We start from the raw sequence: 23,250 nt of genomic DNA, 5'->3' as shown, positions 1-23,250 counted from the left end.
AAGCATGGGCATTGTACGAGCAGTAGCGCTGGGTGAAGATTGTGTCATTACTCTAGCTTCATGATGCTTTAGAGTACAACGTGATCTTTAGTGCGGATACTTCTGATTTTCTGATCACTTGTATAACCAGGCGTTCAATCCGTAAACGACGTTGAAAACAGGTAATAACATGGTTTTTTGTTTGTTTGAACTGCTTCCCCAAACTTAGCTTTAGTCAAACTTCGTTGTTTTCTTGAGTGTTAGGATGCTTGTCAATAGAAACAAAATAAACGAGAGAGAGTGGGAACAATATTACGCCGCTCCTGTTCTTTGCAAGTTTGTCTCGTAAATCGACCGAAAATAATTCAGGAACAATTTGAAGTAATCCAGATTGCGGTTTCAGTTTTATATAAAATCCAAGGCAAGAGACACCTCTCTGTGCTTGCTTTTCACTCGTATCCTGGGAAACTACTCGTGCAACCGCACAAGTCGAACGTCTTTATATCAGGCCGTTCTGAGAACCAAGTACCGACAGGAAGCAAATTGTAAGCAGCCTAATGATTTCGGTTGTTTGTAGAATTGCAACGGCTACTTTTGTTGCTGGCGATGTCCCGTGAGGCTTCCACTCATCGAAGCCTTTTTTACTGAATTCAACAAATTGTGTATACTACACCACTGGCCCGGGTAATGCCGACCACACGAAATGCGGGCACGTGAGGTTGGTTATGCTTCATTTTTTGGGCTGAGATGAAAGCACCGCGTGGTTGGCGGGATGGAAGAGAAGGAGCGAGAGGCGGGTGGTCGGAACTGGCCGACGCAAGGCTTGGCTGCGGCTTCGGCTGCTGTTGCGGCTTGCTGCTCCTAACGCAGCTCAGCTAGCAGCGCTGGGCGGTAGGCTCACGCATGCGCAGTTGGGGATGGGGAACGGCCCCTGTTCACGACCACCTTGGGCGAGCCATTCTGGAGTGATTCTGCTGGTCCATTAATCAGAGTGTGTGCGCCGTCCTGCGAACGAAGGACAAAAGAAAAAAAAACAGTAAGCGGACACTTGAAACCAACAGATTTTTTTTTTTAGGCAGAAATTTTGGTTAACGTCCGTTTAGGGGCAACGTCTTAGACGTGTGCGAAACTTCCACATGAAATGTTTGGAATGAATTTCCAATATAATATTGGGTCATTATATTGTTTTTTGCCAATTAAAATATAGTGCCCTCGTCGGGACAAAAAAAAATAAATGCGAAAAAATAACAGGCTACGGTCACACGCCAAATACCGAAGGTGCGTGTTTCTTATCTATGATATCTATTCACGCTTATTTTGTCCTAACAAGAGTGATATCACGGAGAGGATTGAATCTTCTAGAGAGAAAGAGAGATAAATATGGGAGGTGCCATCTACTGTTTGTACGTGCTCGTTGTTGAAGTATAGTTGAGGCAAAACTACAGGCACTGCGATGTTTTCAAGTGAGTGTTTCGGGCCCTTTCATATTTCACATATGAAGAAATTGAAGTTCACTCTAAATGAAATAAAGTATTTAGAGAGTATTTCTGCTACACAACAATAATCGTCGTCTACTTGGAGTACTTTCATCGCGCTATCACCACGGTTCCGGTATAGTTCGCGGTCATAAAGGGCGCACGCATTATTAGTGTGAAATGGAATTCCTGATCCGAAAGGGGCCAGTACCGGTTTTTCAAGAAAGAAAACGCTTGCAAGTCAGATGACGATTATTGTTGTGTAGCGTATCAACTCCCCAACTCCATTTTTTTTTTAGTGTGCGCGTAGACGGGTGTAATAAGTCAACAAAAGTCAAGGGGCAAGTGGCCATGACGATAAGATGTTTCTGTCCTCAGTTAATACGGGACTTTGCTCACTTCTACGGTAACAGCGGTATTAAGGCTGATCAACCACCCCCTGCTCTAGTGGAGTGAATAGTTCGTGACACTTAATCTTGAAGAATTCAAATTTGGAGCCTACTCGGGTATTTATAGCCCCATTTCTGTTCCACACTGAATTTCTGGTGGCGATTCAAAGTACTTAAACGGAGAAGGAGAAGAGAAGCAGCACATCACAACCGCAGTTATCACTGTACACACAAGAGCTGTGCATTCTTAGTACATTACTGACGTATCCATATCTTACTCAGAACCAGAAAACTTTACACCTACCCATTTCTTGCACGGCAAGCGACTGACGGCATTTGTTGACTTACAAACTGCAGCCGTCCATGGTGCCTATTTTCCGTACTCAGCTGCTTACAACACACATACAGTGAGAAAAGATGAAAAAGGTCGTCTATAATAACTGGCGCAAGGAATTTTTATTGGTTCTTTGAAGTGCTCTCAATAAACCAGTGGTAGACATTGCTAGTACTACCGAAGTCAATGTATTCCTATACAGCGCGATGGTTCTATGCACCGACTGTGTTGCTAACTCGCGTGTTCTTGAGAACAATACGAGAAACGGCAAAAAACTGGTTGAACTGAATCTGCCATGAAATTACAAGTCAATACCCAGAATCGCAATCTATATAGTGAAGAAAGCCTTTCTTTATTTTATCTAGGTTTAAAACGGTTTAAAGCACAACTTCTAATGCAATATGTACAAATGTATTCACTGCTTTTGATAAACAACGTTTGAATGTATGAAAAAAATGAAAAAAATATTGAAAAAAAGAATTATCCTGCTCTAAAAAACCTACGCGCCACGCGTACATTATTAGCATCACTGATTATAATATAATAAAGAAGAAAAATCCCATAAAAATAATTTGAAATGCTTGAATAATGAATATACATGTGGAAATGTGCCGCTGTATGCCGTTATTAAGAAAAAAAGCGCTTTCTGGATCTTGTCCGTCCCATTTTACTCAAAGATGCAGCGAGAAACTGTTTCACAATGCCAAAATAAGCACACCAAAATGCCCTTTTGTAGTTCGCTAGTTACAAATTGAAAAAAAACACAATTGTTAGAATGATCTAATACCTTCTTAATCCAGCCCCACGAAAGGGCAAAAAATTACACTTCACCCTTTTCTTGCGAATAGACCATTAACGTAGATAAAAAAGTTAGCGACAGAACCGAAGAGTGGGCCACGTATAGAGAACTTGTGCTGTTGTACGAACATCAGCTGTCACTTTCGTTTGGGCTGGCGAAGTGTAACCGACTTTTACGTCTCGTGAATTCTGGGCTTGAAAGAAGCGCAGTGACATTACTGCTCATTGAAATGAAGTACGCGAGAATTTTCCACAAACAAAAAGAGAAAGCTACGGAAAGAAATATAGAAGAGAGCAAAATACAGCGTATCAGAAATCAGATTAAGACGTCGTGAGCGAACTTCAAATCATAAATATCCTCTCCGCACTAGATCAGGACAAGCCGCCGTTATGTGCCCTTGCGGCGTGTGTACCTTGGATCCGTGGTGCTCTCCGTGATGCTGAAAAAGTGAAGAGCGCCGTACGTCGGGACTTCCGCTCCGGCTTCCGGCTCTGCTTCCAGCCCTACTTCCGACCCTGCTTCCTGTTAAAAAGGAAGTGAAAGAAGTATATCAAAAAACTCGCTTTAAGCGCACAGGCACACCCCATATAACTGCACTGCACTTTCTCTCGGCTTACTAGCATTTTTTATGAACAAAAATATAAAAATCTGCCCGTACGCTTTCAAAAGGCTTTACACACTGCTCTTCGGTAAATCAAGTTTTTTTTTTTTTCCTTCTCTCGTGTTATAGCAACGCCGTTATATCCTGCACGTTCGTGAGACCTCGCAGGAGTGGTAGGAAGGATTCAAGTTCTGGGCGCTGAATACTCGACACGCACAGCAATCGCGTGCCATGTCTGACCGCCAATGTAACAGGCACTCTAAAGCAACGTAACCCAACGTAACGTAACATGTTACCACAACGCTTGTTCTTGCATACGGTGGCAGTATGTTTCGGACGAGATAAGTGTATTGAACAGACTTTCTTCTTTTGCAGTTGGCGGACGCTGAAATGTGGTTGCTGCGCTAGCGCAAACTGGATTGGCGCTCTGAGAAACATGCAAAAAAGGTAAACTCGGATATTGCGTGCCCTGCTTGCAGAAATTATTTTGCGTGCAGGCCTCGTATATTGTTAGATGTTCAAGTGCAGTGGTTTGCGCGAGTTAGAGATGGCGTCCCTAGGTCAAGAAAAATAACGAGAAAAAAAAATGAAGAAAAAAAGCCCAGAAAAAGATATTGACATCTTCGTAAATGATTTCTTTCTTCATTTCGCTGATAAGTCAATACAAGATTAGCAAACCACACGGTATATGTGTTCAAGAGAATTTGTCGACACGAAGAAAATAACTTTGGTGTGTAGCCTACATAACTGGGCTGGCTGGTGCAGTAGATAAACTATTTCACGATTGCGATTCTGTGCCGCCACGTTGTGCTGCAGCCTTGCCGATTTCCTGTATTAAACTGAAGGAACAGTGCTGTGGTAGACGCATACATGAAAAGGGTTAGCGTGGGGCATTCGGCGTGTCATGACCTTCTTAACTCATGACACCGTATACAAAATGCAAATCCCTAAAAATTATTTTAACATACCAAAGTGGCGACGTTCTTGTGTCCTATACACTGTCGTTTATAGCTCTAAATGGCAATTCATAGCTCAGACGAGGGAGTAACATTGCGCAATAATTTCGTTTGTGTCTCGCCTTTCCTTTCGTTTTTCGCTAGTCTGATTGCTGGATTCTAGTGACAGCGGCATCATTTTCCATAGTATGTTGACTATTACGATCAATTATTCGTAATAATTCTGACATTTTGCTATAAAAATGGCCATTAGGTGTGGCATGTCGGCTCTTATGTCAGCGTTCGAATCAAAATTGCGATAGCAGATCACAAACTGAAGACGGTGACAAAGAATGTACGTAATTACACAGCCCCGAAAATAGGACACATATTATGAGGACTAAAACGTCAATGGTGTTTGTCCGCTTGATTCTCAGACAGGACGAATGAATTGTACAGTTCACCTTAACCTTGACTGCAAACTATAACCTCAGCTTACACTACGTGCCGACGCACTCATGTTAAGAGCTTTGTGTAAGCATTTCAGAGCCTTAGACAGACATGCTTACACAATGCACTTTCTATTTCAAATGCAGCGTGGATGATTGCCAGCTGTACTTTCTTTGATTTTTACGGCCGCGATGAAGAGGATATGCGTTCTGTTGCTTGACTGTAGCAAGAACTCACACATAAATTAAGACTCAACCAGAATATTCACTTGCTATACTCGGAACAAACGTTCTCTTGATCAAAAAGGCTAGACCTACGGCGATTACAGGTATTAGAAAGAAATAAAAACGTAACGTTTGTTTCGTAAGACACAGATGTATCTCGTGAGCTGATCAAGCAGACTGTCCCGTTGTTTCAGCCATACGGTGCAGAAATCCTATCCCCCATATTCTAGAACGTCCCTTCACTCAACGTTTCACCTTCACTTGAGAAAGCCGATGGAAGCGCCGTCTCTAGGCACGGCAAGTCACTGCATATCAGCGATATTCTGCTGCGATTCTTGAGTGGTGCAGCATCATTTTCAGCCGAGCAGCGGCACAGTGCTCAACTCTGTCAAGTGAAGGGTGAAAGTCGAGTCGAGGAGCGTTTCTGAATACGGGGGTACGCCTTCTAGTTTCCTTTTGGACTGCAGACAAGATGGGATGTGCTGTGTAATGGGTAGTTCTGTCTGTTTCTGTCTTAAAAAGTTGATGTAGTTTTTTGGCTTAAAACTTTATAATAACCATTAAGCTCGGACGCCTGACTGCCTCGCTTCAGCATGTCAGCCATCACACTTTCATCCGTTGCCATATATGCAATCAATACCACTAAGGAGTCCCATTATTTGCCTAGCCCTGCCGCGGTGGTCTAGTGGCTAAGGTACACGGCTGCTGACCCGCAGGGCGCGGGTTCGAATCCCGGCTGCGGCGGCTGCATTTCCGATGGAGGCGGAAATGTTGTAGGCCCGTGTACTCAGATTTGGGTGCACGTTAAAGAACCCCAGGTGGTCTAAATTTCCGGAGCCCTCCACTACGGCGTCTCTCATAATCATATAGAGGTTTTGGGACGTTAAACCCCACACATCAACCAACATTATTTGCCTATTTCCAGTTTGCGTCCAGCAAAACGTGATCTCCAAGGTGTATATCGACCAACCGCGGTGCTCTTTTAAGCTTGACTGCTGACCTTACTGTTGTGGGGTAGAACACCAGCCACAACAGCCGAGCTTCGATAGAGGTAAAAGGTTATAGAGGCGTGTGTACTTAGATATGGGCGCAAGTTAGAGAACTCCAGATAACCGTACTTTTCGGAGCCCTCCTCTATGTCATCTACTATAGCCATATCATGGTTTTGGGACTTATAAAGGCACCATAAATTATAATTGTTACTGAAGTACTGTCGTGATAAATATGAGCTCAAACACGCGAACTCGTAGTAGATAGCCTCAAAAACAAGAAAACGTGATACGTGGATGGCTCTGTCAAAATTAGAGGGGAAAGGATGGTGCTTTTCCACTGACTGTAGGCACTCCCGCATGATTGATGCTAGGAAACAGGTGTTGCGTGATATTGGCTGCTATATAGCTACGATAACACGAAGAGAAAATGCATCAGAGACCAAATAAGCGGAATATGCGCATCAAAACACTCAGCGAACACCACGTAGATATTAGAAAAACATGACATGTGCATAACTGCAGGCTATATAACTTTTTAAAACTTCATAGCCTAATGGGTCATTGGTGTTGGCTGTGCGTGTTGATTTCAGCTCGTATCTCAGCTAGCAGCCACTGACACGCTATAAGCGGCATTTTGCAGCAACAATATCGAAGCGGGAGCGTCTAGTGCTAGCGTAAGCGCAGTGCCCTTTCCACTTCATTTTGTACAGCGGCGGCTGCGGATCGGCCGATGCACAGTTTGAGGCTATTCGACGCGTGCGCGCGTGCGCGAACTCATATTGCTCGCGATAGTACTATCGGCATCAAATGAAACGGGAACATTGAAGAGCGTCGCACAAGTCTTATCAATGGCATAGTGCGCGCCGTCGACCAGTCATTGTCACAGACAGGCCCGCACATCCGGTGTGGCAGCCCTGCACGAAGACCTTACAGTGCAATATTTCTGCTTGTGTTCCAGTTGTGCTATTAGAAAGGAATAAAATTAAAAAAAAAACAGCTCAGAAGTTAAACTAGTGCAGCCGAAGGCGAGTATCGTAGCATGGTTTGTCGAAAGCAACGCTGCTATCAACGCCAAATGAATCACAAATTGTGTCACGCGTGGAGCAGCTTGTAACCAAATGATTCTAGATAGAGGCACTCATGAAGTTTCACAATCTGGCGCCGCAATCATGCTTTCAATCGACTAACCTATATTGCGGACAGTCGCGATGGTCGCCTGCATGCGTATGCCAAGTGCTTTAGGTCGTTTAAATTGCGGCGCTCGGTATTTACTGCAGCAGTGCAGTGCTTTCGCCGTCTGGGCATGATACAAAAAAGGGTGTATCTGACTAACGTTTATTATGACCATTAAAATTAACTGATGCCTCAAGTCGCAATAGTGAAGCCATCTAATCATTATTAAATTTGGAAACGAAGGTGCACCTAAGCTGAAACGCATATCGCAATAAAAAAACGAATAAAAAGAACTGGTCAACTATCAAACTTCCTTTATAACAGATGAGAACAGAAATGTGCAAAAAAATAAGCATCGTGTTCATGAATGCTCTTCAGCGAGACTTCGCCGAGTAGAAAGCGCGAATGTTTACGAAGGAAAAATTATTTGCCCCTTAAGTTTATTACTTAGTGAATTCGCCTGCAGCTGCCACAACGGCGCCTATTCTTTGGGGAGAACTGTCGAAGAGCCGTGTCACAAGATCACTTGCGCGTAGACGCTCCCATTCCTCCTTTAAGGCAGCCCACAGCGCGTCTTGGGAGCCGCGCTGGATTGGCTGCCGCAAGAGTGCCTTCTTCACTGCGCCCCACACATTCCCACATATGTTCATGTCGGCGACTTGTGCAGGCCACTCCAACAGCATCACTTCCAGCTGTTCTAGCAAGTGTGCTGCTGATTTGGTCATGTGGATGTGGCTGCTGTCTTGTTGTACAACCCGTCACAGAACGGTCCATTGAGAGCATAGGGCACCGCGACTTTTTCGATCAAATCGAAGTAGCTACAGCATTTAACCTGTCCTCTGTGCGAACTAGTGGTCCAAGGCCTCCCTTGGACAATACACCCCACATGCTGATGGAGCAGCGGCCGCTGTTTGCTACGCGCTGTAGGTTCCGGGCCTAAAATCTGCAGAAGGAATGTAAACCGTTTTTTCAAGTCTTTCTGCCAATTTAGTCATCATCAAAGATTGCGAAAATAGCTGGCTTAATAAAAGCGCAATAACAGCGCACTGTCTGTCACCCGCTGCCTGTGTACACGTGGAAGATTGCAGAGGCGTCCATCATCACGAGATGCTTGGCAAATTCTCTTTATAGTAAAAAAAAAAAGGTCGATTCATAATCCTGGCAATTTCTCGCTGTTTGAGTTCGTGTCGGTAAAGTGAAACAATCTGCGCTCTCTCTTCAAAGAAACGCTTGGCATTTTCAGTTAAAGTGAAGACTTTTCGCGTACGTCTCTGAAAGAAGTGTGCAGGTGAAGCAGCGCTGGCAAAAGAGATACGACGATCGTTTGAAAATTAACCTCAAACCGATTAGATTTATCTCCTGTTTTTCTTTTTTTGTATCGTGCCTAGACACCGATTGCACTGTGGCGCTGAAGTAAAAGCAAGGAACTGCGAGTGATACAATCAAAAGCGTTTGGCACAAACACGATGGCCACCATTATCACCATACATAAATCAGAGCATAAATTGAGATAGCGCACTATAGATAACGCACTATTGGCGCAGTGCTGCCAAACCGGATGTGCACGCCTGTCAGAAGTGATGACTGGACGGTGAACACTATACTGTTCCTAATGGTCGAAACACGCACTCCGCTGTTTGCGTTTCATTTGATGCCGACAGTACATATTCATGCTGCTGAAAGCTCCCTACGTTAAGTGAGGTAAAGTCAATCTTGTACAACTATAAAGGTTATCATAGGATTATAAGCAGCTCTAGAGCTTTGACGATGCTGCATAGTATTAGGGAGATGAAATATTCCTTCTTTGGCGCAGAGAGTAATATCTGCACAAAACGTAGTGCGATTACCTTTCCCAGCACCAGCTTTGTGTGCTATTCGGTTCGTGCCACGTGAATGTCTTGTGGGCACTCCCGGGAATCTGAGCGAACCAAGAACAAACGTTCGTTCGTAATTGTTTGCTCAAACTGCCTCCTTAATTGAATTTAGCTCGCCCATGACGTGAAGAACCTTGGTTCCTAGTAAATGGCGCTTTCTGGTTTTCGGGCAACGTTGGGTCGGTCTTTTACTTAATCCTGACGCGAAGAACGTCGGTAAACACGAGAAATAAGAGGGAAACCTAGAGAAATAGCGCTCTTAGCGAAAGTAATTTTTAAACCTAACAAAGAAGGTTGGCCTTCACAGGTGTATCACAACTTGTTCAAATGCAATTCCTGCAAGGCTCGAGGCTACGTTGAATGAATATTGCGAAAGAAAATTGATGAAAACAATTTATAGCAGCTCCAGGTAGCATTCACTGCTTAGGACACTAAAGACAAATTTGAAATAGGAAAGTCGAGTTGAGCGATTTTTCTCGAGTAATGACGCGTATACTTCCGCTTCTTCAAATACGTGACGAGCCAGATTTTTTTTGCTATTTATTTTTTTTCTTTATTCAGTTTCGACAATGAAGTCTTGAAGGTTTGCTCGCGCGCGTAAAGAAAGCCGAAACAGGCTTTTGTGGTTGAAACCAATGTAATCTGTGTGCTTAATGGAACATACACTGAATAAGAGTAATAATTCACCCCTGTTTTGGTTGTGCGTTGCTTTTATGTGTACAAAGAATAATCGTGAAGTTTTCAGACAGTGTGCACACTTGCTTACAAAACTACGTGCCAATAATTTGGGTGAGTCCGTTTTTTGGTGTTAAGACTTTAGCAACTGTTTTGATGAGCGACTGTAACTTGTAAAAGGTTTCTGCTGTTCAATATTTTCGAGGTTTTTTGGCATGTTTCTTTTGTAATATTGCCACACCCATGCACTCCCTTTGATCTATTAACCATGTTCTAACGTAACAGTTCTATTTTGCAAAGCGCGCCTAAGTGATTGGCAACTATCCAGATAATGTCAGAACCGTCGCATCCGATTAAGTGCTCAACGCGTACATCAGAGTTGGTTCTGCGACTTACGCTGCCGCTAGCGATAACTATGGAATATTCGATTATACATCTATAAAAGCCCACGCACTTGACCACCTTTCAGTTTCATCGATTGCCTGCGCCCTTGTTGCCCGATATCAGTGCACAGCGTGCGTTTCTTGCTGCAATGATACTTTTGGTTTCCCGAGAACAAGTTATACAAATTAAATAGTTTAATCTTCGACACGCCGGCTGCTACATCCGTCCAAGTCACGACCACGTGACATGAACAGGAGCAGCCAGCGTGATAAAAACAGCAGCTAATCATCATCATCATCATCATGGCCAACTTATGCCAGATAACTTCCGGACGGCACCTTTCTTTCAGTGATTTGTGACTTAGCCTGTCCTGTGGGTGTTGATTCTCTTTTATCATTGCTAACTTTGCAATGTCGTCACCCTATTCAACTCGCTGTCATGCTCGTTGTTTCTCATCCCTTGATCACCAATCAGTTCCTTGAATTGTTCAACTACACATCACAGAGACAGGCTAAATAGATTAGCCTGACTGTTCATGTGTCCGTAATTCCGCTTTATACTCTCTCCTATGTGTCCAACGCACGATGTAGATACGCGGTAAATTGCAGCCGTCCACTACATGCTGCACATTTCACAAAAGATAGCTGAAAGAGGCTTTAGAATTCTATAAAACTTTCTGGTCAGCAAGGACCGATTTCGTTGTTAATGATATAATTCTCTTCCGAAGTTTTTTCATCAAGACATTCAACCCGCGTGACAAAAAAGTTTGTATTCCTACGTCCACGCAAAAACACCCGAAAGTGCTGACGTCGAAACCTACGTCATCTTCGGTACCTTAGGTGGAGCCGTGCTGCACTTCGACGGGAGTTTTCCGCCGCTATCTCCGCTAAACTGTGAGATTGCTTGCTGTTTGTGTTACGAAGGTTCACATAGGTGTAGTGAAGCTGGCAGTTCTGCGAATGAACAACGATATCCGGAATGACAATGAACAGCCGCGCGCAGCGTGAACATCTCGTACATTCAACTGTGGCCTCCGTGACTAACTCGCGACAGGCTGTTGCCGTAGCTTATCACGGAAGCCATGCTTGAGCAATGCTGTTCTTGCAGACAACGTGCGTACCTACAATCACGTCACCACGTTCACTTAGCATCTCAAGAAGCCCTGTGGCCACAGCCTCTGTTTCTTACCGAAAAAGTGCTCTTCCCGTACTTTTTGAGAATTCTTATATCTACTTTTTGAATTTTGACTATATCACTATCTTTTCATGCACTAGAGCCATTTTTAATGAGATAAGCGTACCGTATATTTTAACCACGTAGCTCACTCTTCCAGCAACGAAGAAATATTGTGAAACCATATATATAATGGCACACGCTGTTGAGGTTCCTTTGTATTTTTCTCGATGATGGAATTTTTGTAGCTTGAGCGTCTACCTTTCTCTTTACGTCTGTGTCGCGCTTCTTTTTCTTTTTTCCTTTTATGTGCCGCGCTAATACAAGCTGAGTTCTGAATGAAGAAAATGGCCGCGCCCTGCAATTTTTTTTTCGACACAGAAGTTCTCAATTTTTGATGAATGGTAGCATGAAAAACAGGACCGGTTGGTTTGTTTTCAGATGCGAGAAAATCAAGCAACTGCTGATTGATAGATTTGTGGGGTTTAACGTCCCAAAACCACCATTTGAATATGAGAGACGCCGTAGTGGAGGGCTCCGGAAGTTTTGACCACCTGGGGTTCTTTAACGTGCACCCAAATCTGAGTACACGGGCTACAACATTTCCGTCTTCATTGGAAATGCAGCCACCGCAGCCGGGAATTGAACCCGCGACCTGCGGGTCAGCAGCCGAGTACCTTAGCCACTAGACCACCGCGGCGGGGCAATTGCTGAAAACAAGGACAAAAAAAAAAGCCACATTCAGTAACACACCATCACTACATAGCAAATCTAATTTCTCTTTTTTAACAAGCACTGTATTTCAATTTTACGTTAAAAGGTACAGTGTGGCCATACCCCCTTGTGGGTTTAGGTCAAGAGTGTTTAGGTGACGAAAAAAATTAAAACAGGCTGCATATCGCTGAATGGCTAATTGTTTCTCCTTTGTGTTCCAAGCATAGTGGTAGGCGAGTCACTCGGCGCACCTTTCCAGTTGCCATTAAAATGCTCGTACGACTGTTTGTGCAACGTACGATAGAGCGACGCACTGGCGTTGTTTTATTCAATTCGGGACGTCTCTCTCATATCACGCTATTTTTCGCTCACAGTACCATGAAACCCTGACAGGAATGTATGATTTGATAAGAACAGGAAGAAGTTATTCACATCAATATCGCAGAAGTGTCCGCGATGAGCCGCGCTTCCATTTGATGCCAGAGCTGCCACGTGTGGGCAACCGATACGAGTCTTAAAAAAAAAAAAAAGACGCAAGAAGGAAGCGGCAAACAGTGGCACATATATAGTGGTCTCGCCTTCTTAAGTAAACAAAAAAAAAATACTTCAACCCACCCTCCAACCTCTTCAAAAAGTTACGACAGGCCCTGCGTTGCACTTCAAAGACCAGGCAACGGCTGTAGAAGAACCCATCGATCGCGTCGAGGCAGCGGTGCTGCATCGGTTTGCAAAGGTGTACGAAAACTATACCGACGCTGGGCGCGAGAAAGATATAGATATCCCGAATCTACGACTTCGGGGTCCTCCCTGTGGTCGTATACCGGAGCGAGCTCAAGAATATAGCAGAGGGGGGGGGGGGGGGTTGAGCTCAGTTTTTTGCAGACGCCGCTTCAATACGGCCGCTGCTGTAGCCACAGCCCCTGCCCGCCTCTCTTGTGCCCCCCTCCCCCGACTCTTTTACTCGTCTTGCCTTTGCTCTTTCTGCCGATCACCATCAGTCCTCGAGGGAAAAATCGATGGGTTTTCCTTCGAGCTGAAATTGATGTCGATTCTCGGCAAGTTTCCCGGCATCTGCCGTCGCATGATGGGTCGGTCGCTTTACCTGTTCACCTGTTCTGCGTCGCTTTGTTACGCTTCTACGTGGCTTCTTTTTTTTTCTTTCGTGCGTGCGCGTGTTCTTCCCAGCTTCGTCTCGAGTCTGATCCAAGCAGTCACCCTTTTCTCGTCCAGCCACCGGTGCCCATTTTACTTTTGCTAGGTTTCATTTTAGATGCGGAGCATCTTATACTCGCGCCTTGTAGTGCGCCGTCCGCACTGCTTCTCGAACATTCGACAGCTGACGCGCGCGCATGCGCCGTCACGCCGTCGCCCACTCTTCCACCATCTGTGCATCCCTTCCTCCTCTACACACCGCGCGCGCTTCACTCCTCCACCATCTGTGCACCCTTCCTCCTCTACACACCGCGTTCGACATCTACAATTCTCCTGATTCTCCAGTGGACGCGCATGTGGCGTCGCGCTTCGAGAACATTCAACAGCTGACAGTGCATGCGCCGTCGTGCTGTATATATACTCAAGGTCGGCGCTCGCTCGCTCAGTTGCCGCTCGTCGGTTGGTTTGTACGGCGCGTCGACGTCCAAGGTCGCGGTGAAATGAATTCCAACGAATCCACAAACACAATGATCGACGTCCCTTCGACCAGCGCCGCCCTTTCGCATACGTGTGTACGTGTTCACTCATTTAACACCCCCTCCTGCAACCACGTTAACCAATTTAGCCATCGACCCAAGTAAGTCGCAATTTAACACCCCATTTCACAACCACGTTAACCAATTTAGCCATCGACCCAAGTAAGTCGCACTTTAACACCCCGTTAACCAATTATATGGTCCGCATCCTCCTCAGTGTTCCCCCGAGGGAAGCTGCGGGCAATTTTTTCTTTCACGATGCCTCAGGTGCGCACGTTCCCCTTATTTGACAAGCCGCAATATAAGAATCTGATTCTGAAACAGTAAAGCAGAATCGAAGCTTTCTCCCGTCTTTCTTTTTATTTCTGCCCACTCAGCTAGAACAAGGCTATCTCGCGAAGGTATGCTGCCTTGGGTGAGCTGTCTCGGCCACATTTTTTTAGCATTCTCGTTCTGTTCGCTGGATGCACAGCTAAAAGAAATGAAATCGATGCAGACCTGCCATCTGGGTATCGAAAGTTTGATGGGAATGGCCAATAATTCGTTGAATACGAAGCAAGGAATGGCATGGAAATGAAGCGTAAGCTTTTCGCAAGATTAGCGATTTCGAAAAGGTAAAATGATAAGGAAACCTGAATCTTCGCCTCCTAAAACGAGACAGTGATGAAATTACGTAACATAAGGCTGCCAGGGAGCTTTTGCCGCCCCGGCGTTTACCTTGTTTCGTAACGATGATGGATAGAAAGCAATAGCAAAACAGAACGCAATATATTATATATATACACACACACACACACACACACACACACACATATATATATATATATATATATATATATATATATATATATATATATAAGGGAAAATAGTATATACCTGAGGGCTCATTTTTCCGTGTTTTAACACAATATTACTTAGATCTAACAGACAGTAATGCCAAGGAATGTACAGGGGAAGTTATTCGAACCAATGGAATGTAAATAAGAAGAAAGAAAAGTGCATGAAAAAATAACCAGCCGTGAGCAGGAATCGAACCTACGACCTTCGAACAACGCGTTCGATGCTCTAACCACTGAGCTACCACAGCGGCCTTCCCTCCATCCACTTTTTTGGGTTTATATGTGAATTTAGAAGTAAAAGTGACATTATATATATACATATATATATATATATATATATAATCATGGCAAAGCAAGCAATAAGAAAACAACCACTTTCCCATTCTTTTAAGTATACATAGGTGTACATAAACCTATTAGAACAGCCATTAAAGAACGCATGCCTTTGGGCATACAAACTGGGAAAAGACAACAGACAGCGAAGCTTATAACAGACCGTATCAGCTTAAAATGCTTAAACAATGTTTATGCGCTGGATCTAACAGCTGCTGGCAAGATGTGGACATTTGTTTATTATGTAAGTCTCAGCTGCTCCTGTATGTAAAGGGAACCAAAACTTATCACTTTGAGCTTTGACAAGCGTTGCAAAAGCCTCTACGAGAAAATTTGTGAATTTAAACAAACGAGAGTTGGGCGAGACAGGCGTGGCATTACGGTGCATTTTCTTGAAAGAAAGCTTGATTTGCGACTGCACGACAAATAGGCTTAGACAGCAGTCTGCAAAAGCAGAAGAACATATCAAATAAGTGCCATAATTATTCAGCAAAGTGTAAATTTTGAGGTTGGTAAAGAAACAGTAACACATCTCAAAAAATTAATTGCCTAGTGTGATCAAGGCTGCAACTTTCCGAATGAGCAAAATACTTGGTTTGACCAAAGTACAAAAAGCTGTGATATATATCATCTTAATCCATTCATTGAATTCAAAATTACTCTAGGATTAGATAGAAGTACGGAAGCACTTATTCACCGGTTAAGGCTAGGCACTGCTTACAAAATCGTTTTTTACACTAAATTGGCAACCTTAAACTCTCAAATATGGATTTGTAGATGAAGAGGTGTGTCCCCTTGCTAATGGTCTAATGGCTAAGGTACTCGGCTGGTGACCCGCAGGTCGCGGGATCGAATCCCGGCTGCGGTGGCTGCATTTTTGATAATAGTATGTGGAGTTTATTGTCCCCAAACCTTCATATGATTAGAAGAGACGCCGTAGTGGAAGGCTCCGGAAATTTCAACCACCTGGGGTTCTTTAACGTGCATCCAAATCTGAGCCCACGGGCCTACAGCATTGTCAACGCGATAGCGTTAAAGAGCTCGTGTCGCAGAAAACCCGCCGCCGGCGTCGGCCCCGTTGGATGTGAGTGAAAAATCGTCTGTGACCGAAAAATCAAGTTACCGAGATAGCCGCGAAAGGCCGCTACTTGTCCACTAGTACAGGCGCTATCACACTGAAAAACCGCGCATTCGAAGAAAAGTGCTTAAGGTCACGAGGCGCGGTAGTTTCTTTCCCTGCCACCCCTCCCTGCATGCTTAGCTTCTAGCGCTTTCGTCGGGACGAGAGAAGAGATAATGCAATTGCAGCATGCGAGAAACCTTTGTAACTTCACTCGCACTGGACGGATTCTTAAACTTTTTGCGACGTTGAATTTGTGAGGCAATACGCTTTTCTAGTGAATTAATTCCATGGCCCTTTTAACGCATTTTTTGACAGGTGTCACGATGAAAACAAGCCCACTCGGCGATAATAGCGCGCACTCGTCCAATGTGATGTGCGCGTGTTTGTGTGTGTGCCTGTGTATGTAACAAAACTTATGAATAAGTATGTACTTAGCGGCTGAAGGGTGCACTAGAGGCCGGATTTCACTATCGCGTTCAATTCTTGAAGGCAAAGCTTAAGGGTCCCCCAATTTTTGGACTCCATCGAAAATGGAGCCGCCGCCTCTGAAATTCAATCCCATGACTTACGGGTCTGCAGCCGAGTACCTTAACTACTATACCACCGCGGCGGGGCGACTGCATTTTAGATGGAGGCGAAAATGCTGGAGGCCCGTGTGCTCAGATTTGGGTGTACAATAAAGAACCCCAGGTCGTCAACATTTACGGAGCTCTCCTCTACGGAGTCTCTCATAGCCATATGGTGGTTTTGGGCACATTAAAACCGACACATCAATCAACGTATGTCACCTTTATATAGATTGCCCACATCATGACAAGCCGCGGAGATGTCTTAAATTGGAACTATTGGCTTCAGTATTAAGTTCAGTATCAAAAAACTTCTGGGCCCGTGCCCAACCGAAGCTTTACAGACGTTACGTTTAAAAACATTAAAACGTTTTTTTTAAAAAGACAGCGGAATCACTGGCAAGTAGTGAACATTTATTTGTACAACACATGCCGTACGCGTAGTATTATATGACACCCATCATATGTGTGTGCTGAAGTGCGTGACGTGCCTACTGTTATCTACACATGAGCAAATACATCCCCCAAAATAACAGACGTGTACACTGCTATTTTGTGCCGGTTCGATGAATGTTAACTGGGGAGTGTGTTTTTCGGTGTGTGTGCATGGGTGTTGTATTTTCCATGTACCGCTTTTTATTTTTTCTTGAAGATGAAGATTCAACATTCGATCAAGAACTAAGGAGTAGCCGGTGCCCTTATTTTGCGCTAACATCTCCTTACATATCATATCAATACATAAAATGTCAATTGAAGGGCTTGTTTTCTTTCTTAGACGCTGTATTATTGAGGTCTAATAGACAATAAAGCCGCAGAAAGAGTGAACAACGTTATCAGAAGTAATTGTGATGTAAATGTAAGCAAAAAAAGTGGACAAAAAGACAACTTACCACCCCAAGGTGGCAAGTTAGCTGTTAATATATTACTGTCTATTAGTCGTTAATAATAAATGAGCAGTCTGATAAAACTGTACTCGTTCCTTCGTCTACGTCTTTGTTCCGTGTTGGGCCATTTTCCTCATATTTTAATGAAGGAACAGGGGGATCATTAGGTTTGTGTCTTCTTATTTTAATAGAGTGGACGTTTGTCACTGCCTGGTAGAGTGCTGAAACCCTCACTCTGAATATATTAAATGATTCATGCTTGTGACAATAGTAAAACACCAGCGAAGATGACTGAGAATTGGCGATATCTAACAACATTCTTCTCGGACGACGCCCGTAGTGTGTCACAGCGTGCATAAAGTTTTACACTCGCGAGTTTTGATAATATTGCGCTTATTTTAACACCAATGGCCAGAACGGGAGTGTTTTTCGACTGCTGATTGCGTTTTTTTGGACCACAGGAATGTTTGAGGTGCCGTGGCACACCGCTGCTGTCAACGCATTAGAAACTTGGGAGAAAAAGAAACTGGCTATATATATCAAGCTAAGACCGCCTGCCATGTAGTCATCACAACTAGCCCCCATCCCTGTCAACCTTTGAGCATAATCACAAACACCGCAGCTGAGTATACATAGATATCTACAGAAGGCAGAGAACTATGTTAATAAACGACGGCTTGAAGATAGTTAGGGAAGAGGTTAATGCCACAAAAAATTTCGGCCAAGAATGGCTTCTACTTGCACGCAATGGCCGCAAGAGGATATCGCTAGAATTCGCTTTGTAGTGGGAATAACAGTGATAACGTTGATGGAGCTGAATCTAGAAAAGTAATCGAGCTCACTGTGATCAGACACTCGGCCACGTTCACCCGCTCTCTGATATCATCATCATCATCATCATCACCATCATCCTAATCAGCCTGACTACGCCCACTGCAGGGCAAAGGCCTCTCCCAGGATCCGCCAGTTAACCCGGTGTTGTGCTTGCCGTTGCCACGTTATACCCGCAAACTTTTGAATCTCATCGGCCCCACCTAACTTACTGTCGCCCCTTCGTGCGTTTGCCTTCTCTGAGAATTAGGTTAATTACCTTTAATGACCACCGGTTATCCTGCCTTACGCGCTACATGCTTGGCCCATGTTCATTTATTTTTCTTGATTTCAACTAAGATATCCTTAACCCCGGCTTGTTCTCTAGCCAACTCTGCTTTCTTCTTGTTTTTTAAGGTTACACCTATCATTTTCTTTTCCAGCACTCACTGCGTCGTCTTTTATTTAAGCTGAACCCTATTTGGAATCCTCCACGTTTCTGCTCCGTAGGTAAATATGGGCAAGATGAAACTGTTATATACCTTCCTCTTGAGGGATAGTGGCAATATACCAGTCTTGATTTGAGAGTGCTTGCCAAATGTGTTTCACCACATTCTTATTCTTCTAGTTACTGCAATCTCGTGGTTCGGCGAACTCTCAGATATATATATGCTGTAGTTAAATCGGAGGGTGTCACTGCTTTGGATCTGTCCTTGTTTTTTCAAGGTTGCATCTTGCGCTGGGTATTACAAAACGAGTACAAAAACAGGGACACGTTGACAGCGTATTTTACCTAACCAATTAAGCCAGTTCATTGCCGTCTTGAATCCGTGCTTGCGGCCAAATGTTAGTACTATGCATACCTACATGAGACCGGATGTCTGCCGGAAACGGACGACATTTTTTGATCATAACCACTGCAGGTCCAAAGCTGTGTTTACTACCAGAATCGATGCTTCTCAACTACTATTTGTTTTGATAAAGGCTGCCTGCTCCCATCCCCCCTCCGTCACCTATTACGTGACCTGAATCTATCCCCAACGCTGAAGTTTATCATGTGGAAAGAAGCGGCTCCCGCAGAGCATACCAGTCTTGTACGTTTGCTTACCTCAGCCAACCTCAAGAGAAGGGAAGTGAAAGTGGGTCACGTGACTTACCCATCTTGGAAGGGGACATCTGGGAACAGGCGCTCGCTCTCCGGGAGCCCGCGTGCAGGCTGGCGTGACTGTGGCGCCGTTTGCTGTCTTTGTTGCTCAACTTGAGGTGCGACAGCCGCGGGTTTGGAGAGTTGAAGATGGTGCGCTGGTTGCGGAAGCGAGCCCTGCGCACGTCAACAACAAGAACAAGGTGTGCTTCTTATTATGTGAATGTGATGAAGACACGTTTCAACTGGCTACCCAGCACTGTGTAGCCAGTTGGTCTAAGAACTGGCTACCCACGGCTGTGAAAGGGGGTAAGAAGAACAAAAGATGCGAGAAAATGGAATAAAAGTTGATAGGGAAGACATGTTACGAAAATGAAAATAAAGAACAGAAAGAGATGAACAGTGCAGTAAACGACACTGCTTATAGAGTATGTCTCTCAGACTAGTTGCACGCAAGAAGCGACACAACGCTCTCATGCTTATCGAGCCAAAATGATCGCAGCCAGTGTCCTAAGACACAATTAACGCGTAAATGGACCTATGTCGAGCAACATTATTATAACGTGGAAGAAAATGTACAAAATGCAATTAATATATTTCTTAATGGTGTAACTAGTCATCAATATGAGTACTCGCATGGGGTCAACGTAAAAGTCGGCACAATTAAATGCATATAACACACATATAATACATTGAGGCTAATTGTTCGATTATTTAGCCCCTAAAGTTGCAATTTGCTGCTTTTATTACTATTATCAATTTGGCTGGCCATCTTTGCAGCTTTGTTGTTGTTGAATAAATTTATTTCAGAATAGACTTCACATTTTACAGCGACTTCAGGTTTTCCGTTGGTCTTTTTAGAAAAAGTAGGATCCACTGCTTGGCATCTATGCATTTGGCGAACGAAATTTCACAAGCCATAGTGACCACTTACATTTATTAGCGTTGACAAGATAGAGCAAAAAAAAAGTATATCATTGTATGCAAACAGTGCGCAGTCACGTATCGGCATGTCTCAGGTGCGCTTCGACGTGACTTTCAAAAAGTAAAAAGGAAGGAATAAGCGCAGCTTCGTTACTGCCTCTCTTAAGCGAGGGCATCTCCGCAGTTCTGCGCAGGGAATGGGGAATCGGAATTAAAGGGGGCTCCGATACGTGTGTTGTGATGAGCCACGTTATTTAAGCACGACTCTGGCTCTTGAGGGTCAGTCTGCTACACTGAATGAGCTTGCGCTCTGTACTGCGCCATAAAATAGCAGGCTTTGTCTGAAATAAAAAAAAAATTGGCCCCATGTCTGCATGTTTCACTGCAAATGTCATCGAAACACGATAGTCTTGCGTGTGGAAAGAGTGAAAAAAACGTTTATTTAATGTTCTGAGCGAGAAAGTCGGTGAATTGTATTCAGGAAGCACTGCGTTAGTCTTGATCCGTGCAGCGAAGGCAAACGAGCGCATGGAGGCACGTTAGACACGAGCGCCATCTGGCAGTCATCTTCGAACACGAAGGAAGGCGTGCACACGCGCGGAGGAAGATGCGCCCCTGTCTCAGATGCGATAACGAGTATAACGCAAAGTGACGGGCAGGTGCCACCACCGTGTCGTCTTAGCAAAGCTCGAAGCACTTGCCTTTTTGAGAATCGCGTTGCACTGTCAGAGCAGCGGGATAAACGCTACGGGCCTTAGAATTACTTGTGTGCGTCTTCTCTAGTATAAAGGCACGCATTCAAAACATCGACGTGTTGTTATGGTGCCTCAGATATCCGCAATAATTGCTTTTCAATTGACAATCACACAAGTATGAACGCTGAAACTGTAGCAATATTGGTGGGCGCTGAGGTTGGAGTTGGCCGTTTGTGTTATCATTTTGTGCCATTAGAAAAGTAGTTATCACGGACAAACAGACAAATATACAGACAAAAAGACAAAAATTTCGGTGTCGAAGGTCCCCAAGAAATACAATCGTCTTAAAAAGTGAGTGTATTGATAGAGTTGTATTGACCATGGTCGCTGCTTTCGCTGAAAGGGGATACACGATACACCATTTCCACGCACCTGCTGAACAACTGCAGGGCGACGCACATGCCGACAAACATGATGGCCAGGCACACGATGATGGGCACCATGTTCTCATCGGACATCCCAGGATCTGTCTTGGGATCCATGCCGAACGGGCGCATTGTCTGCAGCTCGACGTCTGCAGAGAGTCGCGTAAGAGAAGTCCCAATGGTTATGCAAAGGTTACGCCAGCTCGTTACCTACGGAGTCTGTGTTTACATTTCCGAATATATCCGACTGCATTGAATGCCATAAATACTAATTGAAGAGTTTGTGGAATGCTGTGCAGTGAGTTTCAATTCGAATGGTTTTTTGAAGACAGTACGTAAAGATTGTTATAAATTTATTGCGTAAATACACTGTAAATTGAAAAAAAAAGATATGGCCTAGTAGAGGCTAGGACAAGATACGTGGCGGGTACATATGAAGATGTGAACTGGTAAACTCGGACCATCAAACAGTGCTGCGTGTACTTTTATCATAAATCGCCGATAGAAGAAATGGTGGAGAAGGAAAGGCAGGGAGGTTAATCAGTTCAGGAAAGTCAGCAGGCAGCTTGTTATCCTAAACGTAGGACCGGAAAAGGGAGATTGAAAGAAGGAGAGAAAAGAGTGGGAAGAGACAGAAAGCTAGCACTTAACAGCCACTCGAACTATCATACAGTCAGGTACATGTCCATCCCGCTCACGTGGTTAGAAACATCGCTTCACAGCCTTGTCCGCGTTAGTTTTTTTAGAAACTTCGGGAGTCCTTTGGTCGCCTTCGTCGGTTGTCACGTAACATATCTAAGTGAGCTAATTTCACCGCTAAAGAATTACTGGTTGTCGAAAACAGGCATCCTGCGTAAGGATGTGTTTCAAGTTTTAACTTGCTAAGGCGATGAACACGGGTTTTGAATCTATGTCACGTGAACAATACATCTTAGTACGATGTTCTCAAAAAAAGCACTGGTTAAAACTAATTAAAGGAGATGACTCGGCTGGCTGAGAGAGTGTGACTCCCGAAAACCACGTTATGCATTAGCCCATTATGTCGCGAGACGTGTGCTTTGACTAATTTCATTTCGTATATCGTATTCACAGGCCAATTTTGATGTTCTTTCTACGAATGTGCCTAATTCACATACCATAACTCAAGGGCACTAAATGTTACAACCCGAGAAAGAAAAATCAGGCAATATGTTGTATTCTGTAAGTTTCCGTAACTATAATTAGCGTTAAATCAAATACTTCAATATTGTGCAGTTAGTCGTGTTCCATTTCGACATAAAAAGATAGTAATCAGAAGCTCCAAGTGTATCTGCGACTCGTTCTTTTATGCATTGAATTCAAAAGAAGAAAAGCGATGCTTTTGACGTTGATTCTGGCACGTAGCACGCCGAACGACCCTCGAAACATAGTGCATTCGCCAGAGCGATTGGTTATAGCCACACGCAGCAACCCGTGTTAGGACAAGACATACTGGCTATGCAGAAGGTTTGATTTGTCTCACGAGTAATGTAGAATGCTCTTTTTCGGCCAGAAGTTGACACTGCTAGCACATAAGTGCTGTGTACGCAAACGCTGCCACCGCCGCTGAAGGGGATATTACAACACTCACAAACGCGCTGCAACGGAGACAACAATGTCTGTCCCGGTA

At 44.2% G+C, this 23,250-nt stretch overlaps 1 protein-coding gene across 1 annotated transcript in view; it reads right to left on the bottom strand.

Moving 5' to 3' along the window:
- Window positions 1-457: 457 nt before the first annotated feature.
- The window catches only part of LOC119172799 (uncharacterized), a 233,367-nt gene continuing 210,574 nt past the window's right edge, over window positions 458-23,250 (bottom strand). The window contains exons 4-7 of the mRNA XM_075893337.1: window positions 21,610-21,751; window positions 19,572-19,735; window positions 3,389-3,498; window positions 458-984 (exon numbers count right to left, since the gene is read on the bottom strand). Coding sequence (XP_075749452.1) covers window positions 877-984; window positions 3,389-3,498; window positions 19,572-19,735; window positions 21,610-21,751 — 524 coding nt within the window. The 3' untranslated portion in view covers window positions 458-876. The remainder of the gene's footprint in view (window positions 985-3,388; window positions 3,499-19,571; window positions 19,736-21,609; window positions 21,752-23,250) is intronic.

This window comes from Rhipicephalus microplus, chromosome 4 (genome assembly GCF_043290135.1).
Source record: "Rhipicephalus microplus isolate Deutch F79 chromosome 4, USDA_Rmic, whole genome shotgun sequence".
Lineage (NCBI taxonomy): Eukaryota > Metazoa > Arthropoda > Arachnida > Ixodida > Ixodidae > Rhipicephalus > Rhipicephalus microplus.
Note: the sequence above shows the minus strand (reverse complement) of the source record. Positions and strands in the feature narration are given on the sequence as shown.